Source organism: Tympanuchus pallidicinctus, unplaced genomic scaffold (genome assembly GCF_026119805.1).
Source record: "Tympanuchus pallidicinctus isolate F22 unplaced genomic scaffold, pur_lepc_1.0 scaffold8, whole genome shotgun sequence".
Taxonomy (NCBI): Eukaryota; Metazoa; Chordata; class Aves; order Galliformes; family Phasianidae; genus Tympanuchus; species Tympanuchus pallidicinctus.
In genome coordinates, this window is record NW_026294802.1 from 50,587,108 (window position 1) to 50,598,483 (window position 11,376).

The window sequence follows — 11,376 nt, forward strand, 5'->3', positions numbered from 1 at the left end:
AGTCTTCTGAAGTGTTTGGGGGAGAGGATGTTATGGGACACCAAAAATGGGGGGGATTTCAGCAGGGAACAGACTCAGTTCTGGTGACAAGGAGTGGAAATACAAACTGAAAGCATTTCACTGACTGATGCCACTCTGTCTTTAGGGTCCTCCAGGCCCACGAGGACAGCCTGGCCCTCCGGTACGTACACATGGAAAGAGTTCAAAGACATTATTGAAACAAGCTACAATTACTGCAGTGATACCCTCCAGAGGGCCTGCTCACTCACTGAAAATTACAGCTTAGCCCCGTTCCCCGTATGCAAAAATGCATGTGTGTGAATGGACCAGTGTTTCTCGTGCTTTGGTCCAAACCATCTCCAAATATCTTATAGAGACAGCATTGTTGCCTGTCTCACTCTTCTGCATCGAGGAACCCCAGGGGAGAGAGGGTTTCAGAAGGACATCAATGAATATCTTTGCAGCAGTGGCTGCCCAGCATTCCAGCTGATGCCCCTTTTTTGCTTTGATTTCTAGGGACCGCCAGGAATTTCAGCTTCGTTTGTAAGTTGCTGTTTTCTGTTCATTTGTTAATGATGGCAGTAAGTCGTGCAGAGGCGGGCGCTGCAGGGACCTTGAAAACATACGTTCAGGTCCAGCAAGAGATGCATTAGCAGAGCAAGGCTTGAATCACAACCCTAGAGCAAGCAGCATTTGCTTGCATCAGGCTATGCTCAGCTTCTCACAGTCTGTTTTGCCCCATGCTAGCAACAAGATGGCTTTGGGGCCTCCTTCCAGACACTGATGGACTCCAACACGGCGCTCAAGACAGAGGTACGGGGCTTCTGTCAAACTGCCTGGCCTCTGCTGAGGCTGTAGGCTGGGGATGGTCACTGTCTGCTTGAAGTTTCTGTCTGCTTGAAGTTTCTATATGCAAAGCTTCAATTTGTCTGCTGTTTTTGTGGAGTACCAGGTTAAAGGGTGTGATTCTGCTGCGTTCCTTGTTTCTGAAGCTCCAAACTTCATGACTTTGCCAGCATTTCACCAGTTCCCCATGCAGACCCTCAATGGTTACAGTACCAGGTGCCTCCTTTTCATTCCAGGGTTACCAACATCCAGACCTTCTCATGCTGGACCACGGAGGGGAGATCTTTAAGACTCTACACTACCTCAGCAACCTCATTCAGAGCATCAAGAGACCCCTGGGCACCAAGGAAAACCCCGCACGCATCTGCCGAGACCTCATGAACTGTGAACAGAAGATGAAGGATGGTAGGAAGCCTTGAGTACAAGAAGGCTGTATCCCTCCCTAGGACCATTTTACATGGCCCCAAATGGCCTCCCCGGGCTGAGGGCAGTCATGCAGAAACCAAAGCTTGTCGTTGCTTATGCGCAGAGAAGGCTGAGTGTTCTCATTAATCCCCACATCCTCCCTCTCCTCAGGTACCTACTGGATCGACCCAAATCTCGGCTGCTCCTCAGACACCATACAAGTCATCTGCAACTTCACCAATGGTGGACAGACGTGTCTCAGCCCCATCACGGTCTCCAAGGTACACACAGCTCCTCCTGTGCAGCATTTCCCATACACACATCATGAAATGTTTACCCACGGCTGAGTTCTGCCAGAGCTCAGGACGGTGACCACTGTAACAGCACTTTTCCTGGTGGCAGTGAGCACAGCTCTGCTGCTGGCCTTCAGCACTGCTCTCATGAGGTTAAAAAACACACCTAAGATGGTGTTGTTGACTCTTTGCAAGATAGAGCAGTACGTTTCCAGTAGTGTTTAATTAACCCATAACCTTAACAGAGGCCGGTAATTTAGCAAACATGCTGCTCCCAAAGGCTTTGTTGGATTAATTTATGTTCAGGTCACTCTTGTCGTTTATTTTCTACTGCCTGAAAAATTGAGGTCAGCTTAAATACACAAGTGTCCACCAAAGTGAACGCCACAGGATTTTTCTCAGGGAAAGTACCTGTAACAAAAAATACCCCTAGCAATATCTGGGTCCATCTGCAGTGCCCAGAGCACGTTCAGAACCGCATCATTTTCCTCCTGCTTAAGGGCCTGCGTGTTTATTGCAAGAAATAAAGGGCCTGCTGCCTCCTCATGACTACAGTCCAGCTCGACTTTGTGTTGGGTCTTCTTGCCCATACTGACACCAGAACCCGTTCTGGGCTTGGGCATCCATGCGTGGCCACTCACAGAGTGCAGGGAACTCCTCTGCCCTTGCACTGAAGGGCCGTTCTCTCTCCCAGCCTTGCTAACACCCCTGTCACCTTCACAGCTGGATTTTGACATCGGCAGAGTCCAGATGAACTTCCTGCGCCTGCTGAGCTCTGAGGTGGTGCAGCACATCACCATCCACTGCCTGAACACCTCTGTCTGGAGGGAGGGCTCTGCTGAGAAACCTTCGCAGAAAGCCGTGCGCTTCAAGGCGTGGAACGGGCAAATGTTTGAGGCAGAGGGGAAGCTCAAGCCGGAGGTGGCAGCTGATGATTGCAAGGTACGTTGTGCCCAAAGAGAGGAGAGAAATGCCAGGCTGAACCCACCCAGCACACACAGCAAGGCTGAGATTGTGCCAGTGCTTTTTATTCCATGGCCACCTCCAAAAAAGGGGGAGAAGGGTCTAGGTTTCCTCTTCCGTGATGCTATTTCAAGGTGTTGCCTTCAACTCAGCTAGGAGAAAGTGTTCCCCAGAATGCTTTTCTGAACTAGGCTTACTCAGGGCTTTTCAGTTGTATGGCACAGTGAAACTCATCATCTACAGCAAGAGGGAATGGCCCCAAGGTGAGCCAGGGGAGGTTTGCATTGGATATTAGGAAGAATTTCTTCTCAGTGGCACAGACTGCCCAGTGAGTGGTGGGATCAGCATCCCTGGAGAACTGTGTAGATGTGACAGTGAGGGACGTGTCAGGGCCCTGCCTGTGGTGGGGGGGTTGGAGGTTCATGATCCTTGAGCTCCCTTCCAACCCAGGCCAGTCTGTCATTTTGTGATTCTGTGCCAGTGGGCATAGCGAGTAGGGATGAGTCGGTGGTTGGACTTCTTAGAGGTCTTTTACGACCTCAGTAACGGTCTGATTGTAAGATCTGTCCCACAGCTAAGCAGCTCTGTCTGTCTTTCCCTCCCCCCTGTGCAGATCAAGGATGGACGCTGGCATCGGACTCTCTTTTCCTTTCGGACGCAGGACACCCAGCAGCTGCCGATCGTCAACATCTACAACCTTCCCCCATCCGAGCCAGGAAAGCAATATCACCTCGAGGTCGGCCCCGTGTGCTTCCTTTGAGCAATGCCATCAACCCGGGCTCCAAGGCTTTGACCCCACTTCTGGCCTATGTCTTTACACAGGGTCTCTGCAGCAAGGACAGCTGGGCTGTATCTTTTGGGTCAACTCTTGCTCTAGCCTTTGGCTCAAGGCCTCAAACAACCCGTGATCTACTGAACTCAGCAGGTTGTTGAAAGGAGGAATACGAAGGACGTAGGGAAGCGGGTGTCAGCTGGGACGTGACCGGTGCAAAGGGATCAGGGGACGAGGTGTCGCGCGGTTCCACACACAAAGCTTTTTCCATGACCAAAGAAAACGTTGAGAGAAACCTCAAGCAACTCGCAGCATGTGGTTTCCCCACCCTCCCCCCCTATTTTTGCCTTACCTGGTTCCCGAGTTACCAAATGTTCTTCCCATTGACAAGTAATTCAGAGATGATAGGGCTTCCCTCGCAGAGCTGGGCGCCTCCTGGATGGCCGGGCTCTCCCAGGAGGAGCTGCAATGCGACTCTGGCTGCTCTGCGCACCGGAACCATTTTGATGTGCAATATTAGAAGAAACAAAATATATATATATATATATATATAAAATATTATTTAAAGCAAAAAGAAAAAAAAGGAAAAAAAAAAAAAAAAAAAAAGGAAAAAACTAAAGTTGCTCCTTCCATGGGTGAGTTGAACCAACGTCCCTTCTCATGTGCATGGTGTTGGGGTGGGGGAGAGTCCCAAAGCTGAAAGGGGGGAATGGAAGGAGGAGAGGGGAAGAGATTGGTGCTACAATAGAGAGAGAGGATGGGCTCGTCTGATTTGTTTCTACCTCTCACTGTGAAATCTCTGGTGCTCTTAAAAAAGTGTGTTATTTTATATATATGATTTTATTTAAGGTTGTGAAGGTGCTACAGTGGCTTGCCACAGACCCAAAAAAAAAAGCCCATAGGACCACCTCTCTAGGAAGAGAGGAGGTTACGATCTACAGCTAAATCACAGGAACACCTTTGAAGGGATCTTTCCATTGCCATGGGTGCCAGTGCTGCGCAACAACTCGGAGCGTCCGAGCTGCACCTTTCAGGCGACGATTCTGAAAGCCAATCTGCCTTTCGTTTGTTTGTTTGTTCGTTTTTAAACCAGCACTTCACTGCTCTGCTTGGGCAGCAGGGCTGCAGCTCACCTGCAGTGCTGTAGGGTGAAGCCTCGCTGCGTGGGCTCAGCTGCCCCCGAGCTCCTTTGCTGTATTGACGTTGACCCACAGCCACGCATGCAGCTCTGAGCCCGTGTGTAAAACCCAGCCCTGCTCCCCTTCTGTCCGGGCCCCTCTGCCACATCTGAAAGCATGATGCCTTGTTTCAGAGCACGGCTGGGCTCGCAGGGGTTGTGTTTTGTTAAGTTGTGTAGAAATTTAGTCTCTGTATGTAAATTTGGAGGATTTTTTTTTTTTTTAAAGAGGATAATTATGGTAATCTTTAATTCTATATAAGGAATGATATTGATGTACTCGGAGCTGTACTGTATCGGAAATGCTTCAGCGCCCGTTTGGGGTTTTCACGTCTCCTAAGGACTTTTATGGATTTTATTTTTTTGAGGAAAAAAAAAGAAAAAAGAAAAAAGAAAAAAGAAAATGGATGCGTGTCTCTCTTTGTGCGCCCCCTTCCTACGGCCAGCAGCCATCGGCTGAGGCTCACAGGATCCATCTCACATACCTCACCCCGCTGTTCTGTGTTTGCTCCAGCCCGCAGTTACCCTTTGTTCTCATTAATGCTTTTTTGTTTTGTTTTTTTTCTCTTTTTTTTTTTTTTTTTAATTATTTTTTAATTTGGACTTTAAATAAATATTTAAAACTGAGGCAACAATATGGGACTTTTATGGGTTTTTTTTTTGTTGGGTTGTTTTGGTTTGGTTTGTTTGGTTTTTTTTTGCTGCGGGTGCGAGGAGCAGCGATGCCCTATTGCTGGGGCTGTGGGTGCTGCTGTGAGCGGCCAAGGGAGCCCCAAAATCCTCCATCCCAATCAAGCGATGGTGAGCCCCTACCGTGGCCATCAGCACGTTCCTCATCCTCATCCCCATCCTGACACAGTGTGGGAGAAAAGGAAGGGGAAGGGAACAAGGGAAAGGGGGCAAGGAGAAGGGGAAAGGGGAAAGGAAGGCAAGGAGAAAGGGAGAGACTAACCTTTTCAGTGCTGAGCCATGCATCACACCACAATGGCTCAAAGCTGACCGAAACCCAAGTTCTCCTCTCTCAGGAGGATTCACAGAACAGGATCACAGAACACTGCAAGTTGGAGGCGCCCATAGGGACCGCCGAGTCCAACCCAGGGCTCCACACAGCACCATGCAACCCTATGGCTGAGAGCGGGGTCCCAACACTCCCTGAGCTCCAGCATTGGGGCTGTGCTCACCTCCCTCTAGGATGCAGCCTTTCCCAGCCCCTCCTCACCCTCCCCTGGCAGCCCCATGCCATCCCCTCAGGCCCCATCCCTGTTTGGAGCTGCGTGCTGCCACCAGGACCCCCTCTTCCTCCCCTTCTCTGGGCAGAACAAACCACAGCCCTCAGCCCCCACACACGCTGTGCCACCACCAGTGCCAGGACGGTGTTTGTCTGCCCCAGGCGCTGCAGGACACGGACCAACGCCTTCAGTGGCACTCACTGCCCTGCAGCACCTTGCACAAACCAACGCCCGCCCAATCAGTTGTGCTTTCTGAGAACAAAAGTCCCCGGTGGTGAAATACAGCTTTTTTCACCTTTTCTGCCGGAAGAAAGCAATCTTTTTGCCAGTTTAGTTCCCATCAACTGCTATTGCTTCATGCCTGAGCAAACAGCCCCGTGGTTAAATAAGCACGCAGGCTGTGGCAGGGCTGTATATAAGTGCCAGCGCGCAGCAGCATCCCACCCACACTGCAGCCTCACCACAGCCCCCCTGTGAGCAATGCTGGCCTTCCTCATCCCTGTCCTCTCCCTCACTATGGGGTTGGTGCGTGCCCACGCCACTGACTCCCCCACCTGCGCCCCGCTCGTCCCTGCCGAAATGGACAATGCAACAGTGCACAGGGTAAGAAGTGCTGCGTTCCGTCCCTGGGAGCCCTCAAACCCAAACTGGGGTCTGGAATGCATCTGCAATCCCTGACCTTCTGCTCTGCTCTGCCGGCAGCTGCTGGGGCACTGGGTGTACATCATGGGTGCCTCCCAGTACCCCCCGCACGTGGCTGAGATGAAGGAGCTGAAGTACGCGACCTACACCATCTTCCCTGGCAGGCATGAGGACGAGTTCAACGTGACGGAAATCATGAGGCTGTAAGGATGGGGTGGGATGGGATGGGATGGGGTGGGATGGGGTGGGATGGGGTGGGATGGGGTGGGATGGGATGGGATGGGATGGGGTGGGATGGGATGGGATGGGATGGGGTGGGATGGGGTGGGATGGGGTGGGATGGGGTGGGATGGGGTGGGATGGGATGGGATGGGATGGGATGGGATGGGGTGGGATGGGGTGGGATGGGGTGGGATGGGGTGGGATGGGGTGGAATGGGGTGGGATGGGGTGGGATGGGGTGGGATGGGGTGGGATGGGGTGGGATGGGATGGGATGGGATGGGATGGGGTGGGATGGGATGGGATGGGGTGGGATGGGATGCTCCCAGGCAGTGGGTCAGAGCCACCCCTGAGCTGTGGGCAGGGAACAGACAGGTGGCAGTGGTCTGGCCAGCCCACCGAGGAGGCTGCAGTGTGTGTGGGACAGCACACCCTCTAGGTGTACGTGGAGTGATTTGAGTCCTGTTTCACTTTCTGCTTCCCCAGGAACGAAACCTGCGTGGTGAGGAACACCAGCAAGATCCACGTCTTCCGGCACAACTCCACGTTGGTGCACGGTAAAGCTGCTGCCCCTCCTGACACCCATCCCCCAACCACCACCACGCTGCCTTACGGGAACACGGCCCCTCTGTCTTCCAGAGGAGGGGCAGGAGGCGTCCATGGCAGAGCTGATGCACAGCGACAAGGACCTGTTCATCCTGAAGCACTTCAAGGACAACCACGTGGGCCTGAGCCTCTCAGGTGAGCACACTGAGCCGGGGAGCACCCCAACACACACAGACCCTTTCATTTTCCCCTTTTTCCTGCTTTTACACCACTTTTCCTACAGCACGGACTCCCAAGGTGACCAAAGAGCAGCTGGAGGAATTTGAAGCCCAACTGCGCTGCCACGGCTTCAAGCTGGAGGAGGCAATCATCACCTCCCCCAAGGTACGGCCCTGCAGGCACGGGGCTCCTCGTGGGGGCAATCAGTGCAGGAATGAGCTCTGTGCCCCCTCCCCAGGATGCCTGTCCTGCAGCTGGCGAGGAGGTGGGCGAAGGCAGCACAGCCACCGCAGAGCCACAGCAGGGGTGAGCCCACATCCCTCCTGTGCCCCGCTCTGCCAGGGATGCCCCGACGAGGATTTATGTCTTCCAACGTCTTCACGATGCCCTTCGCAGAAGAGATTTGCTGCTTTTCTGTTCTCACGTGGACCTGGAATAAAGCTGTGTGTGACACCTGCCTGCCGTGCGCTCGCCTTCATTGTGCCCACGTGTGGGATGGGTGTGGGTGGGCAGCACCAACGTTGGCTTTGGGCCCCATCCCTGCCCCAAATCAGACAAAATCCTGAGGATGGATGGCTCACACTCACCAAAATGGGCCGTGGCTCAGGAAGGCAGTGATCCAACCCCTGAGTTTGCTTCCATGAGCAGCACCAAGGCGCTGCTGCGTCCAATCTAGTGGGTGTGTGGGATGATGTGGGGGGCCATGAGCAGCACAGGAGCTACTGAGCCCCACGGCCATGACCGAGAGCAGGATAAATGGGGTTACCCTTCAGGTTTAGATCAGACACAAAGGAAAACCTGTGAGGAGAAGCAGCGGTGGAGCTGACAGTTCCAGCTGGGACTCAGGCACAGGATGAGTCCCCAGCACACACGCCCTGCTTGGGGCAGCCCCCACAGCCCTGCCAGCACCATTTTGGCTCAGACCCAGAGCTGGCAGCTCCCTACGCCCCATATCCCAATAAGCAGCACAGTTCTTCATTTGCAGAGCAACAACATTGGCTGAAATTGGGAAATTTAGGTCGGATTTCATCTTTCCTTGCAGGAAGTGCTTTGCCCCACTCCCCTCCTCCAGCCACTGATAGCACCATGCTGGGTTGGCTCCCACCAGGGCCATTTCCCCGAAATGTGCCATTGCATCACACAGCCCTGCTGTGCAAACAAACAGCTGAGGGAGCAGCGTCCATCTGTCCATCCGCACGGCGGCTTCTCTCATTCTTCTCCCCCCAGCAGCCATGGCACCAACCAGCGTCTCCACCACCCTCATCCTCATCCTCACAGCTCTGCTGTCTGCAGCTGCCGCTCCCCACAAACCCACAGCACCCCCGAGCCTGGCCAACACAACGATGCCGTGGGTAAGGAGGGTCTGGGTGCAGGGGGTGTGGGAACTGCTGAATCGCAGCCTGAACCTCTGATTGACCGCCTGAGGCGAGCACCGAGTCAGCCCTGGGAGCACAGGTGAAGGCAATTCTGTGCTGCTGGGAGGGGTGAAGCCTGGCTGCACCTCTCCTAGAGCCCATTTAAGAGCTGACTGCCAGAGGGGAAGGATCTCTTTTGGAGATTGCTCCTCTTGGAGTCTTTTTAGCAAGCCCAGGGTAAAGGTAAGCTTTCCATTCGTTCTTCTTTAGGATGATAACCTGTTTAGCCTAACTTTCTAGTGCATTTCTTAATTATAACATCCTTATGTTCATTGATTATGCATTGGGGGTTGGAAGGGAACCCCCCCACCCTGCACCTCTCCCACAGCTGCTGGGGCTGTGGCAGTACGTGGCCGGGGCTGCCCAGCTCCCCCAGCACCTCCTGGAGCTGCTGCTCATCGATCACGGCCACCTTCACGTGGAGCCCAGCAGTGGGCAGGAGCTGCTCATCACCCAGCACGTGGCAGTGTGAGGCACCCACTCTCCATCCCCAGTCCTTTCCTCCCACCCCGTTCCCTCTGCGTGTGCTCCAGCATCCCGCTCTCTGCAGGGGTGGCCGATGCCTCTCCAACAACTCCACCTCCATCCTCCTCGGTGCCAACGGCACGGCGCTGCTCAAGGATGGTGAGTGCTGTGGGGCCGTGGCTGGGTGTGCTGGTTGGGAGGGCGTGAATCAAACGTCTATTCCAGGATGGAAGGGGCCATGTTGCTTCTCGAATCATTTCACAACCCCTCGGGGAGGGCTGTGACACATTTCAGAGCACTAACGCTGCTCTCACTCCCAACCCTCTGTTGTCTCAAAGCCAAGACGCAGCGCATCCTGGGGATGGTGACAAAGCTCAGCTCTGAGGACACTCTGCTCATCCAGCACCACGTGCACAGGGAGAGGATGTATTCAGCTCTGTATCTCTATGGTATGCAAACCCCATCCTCGAGTGACCTAAAGCTGTGCACGCAAAGAGCTGCCAGGTAAACCCACAGCAGCTCCAACAGCAACCTGTCATTTTTCCTGAGTCCTCTGCACAAGGATTGCAGGAATATATCAACATCCCACTAAAATCTAAATCTTTGAGCAGAGAGCGAATTAAAGACAAAACCTGTTTGCAAAGAATAGGAAGCACGCACAGTTTGCTATCAATATTGTTGTGAAATCCATCTTTTCAAGCCAACTGGGATTTTTTGCTATTTGCTTCCCAGTGCAGAGAAGCACCAGCAGGGGCAGAGCTGGTTGCTCCCACCATGGCCCCATAGAGAGGCACACCAGGTTGTGATTTATCCCTTCAAGAGAGTCTTCCAGTAGAGCTCTCCAACAGAGATCTCCAGTAGATCCCTCAAGTAAGCTCCCCAAATAAGACCCCCATAAAGATCACCAATGTAGCTCCCCAGTTGAGTCCCCCCATAGACTCCTTCCATAGAGATCCCAACAGAGACCCCTGCTACTCTTTTAAACTGCAGAGACATTACTTCAGAAAGTTCAAAGCCCCATTTGGCAAACATAGACCTGCCTGAGGCATGCATCCCTCCCAGCAGCGCCAGTGAGCTTTGTGCAGCTGGTTACAGTTAGCATGGAGGGTTAAAAAAGGCAAAAAAAATGATGCTCAGGGTTGGGTGTGATGGGTGGCCCACGCTCAGCATCTGTGGGAGCACGGGGATGAAATGCAGGCAGGGATGATGTGTGACAAACCCTCTGCCCTTGCAGCCCGCAATCGGACAGTGAGCAGCACGCAGCAGGACGAGCTGGGACAGCATGCAGAGAACCTGGGGCTGAGCAGAGGGGCTGTGGTGTACGCGCCGTGGAGGAAGGTGCGTCCTCAGCACTGCCTTGCTTCAATGGTTTGGGTGCTCTGCGACTCCTCGCGGCCACAACCCCAGCCCTGAGCCCCCCAGACATCAGAAGGCCCCCAATGGGAATCCTGTTGCCTGCCCAGCTCCACACCTGCTCTCTGTAAAACAGAGCTGCTCCCTTCCATTTTCCACCCAATAACAAAACACCCATGCCAGCATTACCCCAGCACAGCCACACGCCAGCCTCCTCCCTACCTTTCCTGCAGGACTCAGCTGCACCCAGTGCACCCCGGTTCTCCCAGTAGAAGCCCTGCCTGGAGCTGGGGGTGCAGGGAGACTTGTGGGTGGACGATGCCAAATGGCAGCAGTGGGACAGCAGGAGGGTGTGGGGCTCCACGGGCTGCAGCTGGAGCTGTGCACAGCTCTCACCCATCTGATGTGGGGGCATGGAGGGGTCAGCGCAGTGCAGAGCGTTGGGTGAGATGAAAGATGCACAGAGAGACCCAGGTGGGGGGAATCAGCACAGGTGTGGGATATGAGGGCAGAGGAACACAGAGGGTTGGATGACCTCTGCCACGCTCCATTCATCCCTTTGTCGGTGACTGTTTTGAAGGAGCTGTGCCAGCCGGGAGAAAAGGAAAGGGTGGAAGAAAGGAAGGATGGAGGAGCGCAAGGCACGGCCCTGCCGAGCACCCCGACGGGCAGCCTGCGGCAATAAACGCTTTGCTCAGAGCTGTAGCGCCACCTGAGCAGGGCCTGCAAAAACGAACAGAGCACCTGCTTTGTTTTACGTGCCGTTGCCCCAGCGTTTGGAACAAGGCGTCCCGCAGCGAGCAGGACTGCGGGGCCAGCAGTGGGTGATGG

At 53.9% G+C, this 11,376-nt stretch overlaps 3 protein-coding genes across 3 annotated transcripts in view; all 3 read left to right on the forward strand.

Annotated features, from left to right (window-relative positions):
• The window catches only part of COL27A1 (collagen type XXVII alpha 1 chain), a 127,851-nt gene extending 122,762 nt beyond the window's left edge, over nt 1-5,089 (forward strand). Inside the window, exons 56-63 of the mRNA XM_052668184.1 lie at nt 146-181; nt 517-543; nt 748-813; nt 1,083-1,251; nt 1,423-1,532; nt 2,268-2,486; nt 3,121-3,243; nt 3,330-5,089. Of these exons, the coding sequence (XP_052524144.1) occupies nt 146-181; nt 517-543; nt 748-813; nt 1,083-1,251; nt 1,423-1,532; nt 2,268-2,486; nt 3,121-3,243; nt 3,330-3,440 (861 nt within the window). The 3' untranslated portion in view covers nt 3,441-5,089. The remainder of the gene's footprint in view (nt 1-145; nt 182-516; nt 544-747; nt 814-1,082; nt 1,252-1,422; nt 1,533-2,267; nt 2,487-3,120; nt 3,244-3,329) is intronic.
• A 1,024-nt stretch (nt 5,090-6,113) lies between these two features.
• On the forward strand, nt 6,114-7,770 carry LOC128073249 (alpha-1-acid glycoprotein 1-like). The gene is made up of 6 exons (XM_052667909.1): nt 6,114-6,288; nt 6,388-6,530; nt 7,034-7,104; nt 7,187-7,288; nt 7,377-7,477; nt 7,551-7,770. Exons 1-6 carry the CDS (start codon nt 6,166-6,168, stop codon nt 7,620-7,622), a joined length of 612 nt encoding a protein of 203 aa, XP_052523869.1. The 5' UTR covers nt 6,114-6,165; the 3' UTR covers nt 7,623-7,770.
• Nucleotides 7,771-8,448: 678 nt separating this feature from the next.
• LOC128073248 (alpha-1-acid glycoprotein 2-like) lies at nt 8,449-11,281 on the forward strand. The gene is made up of 6 exons (XM_052667907.1): nt 8,449-8,664; nt 9,056-9,195; nt 9,278-9,351; nt 9,531-9,641; nt 10,427-10,530; nt 11,126-11,281. Exons 1-6 carry the CDS (start codon nt 8,545-8,547, stop codon nt 11,228-11,230), a joined length of 654 nt encoding a protein of 217 aa, XP_052523867.1. The 5' UTR covers nt 8,449-8,544; the 3' UTR covers nt 11,231-11,281.
• The last annotated feature ends 95 nt before the right edge of the window (nt 11,282-11,376 follow it).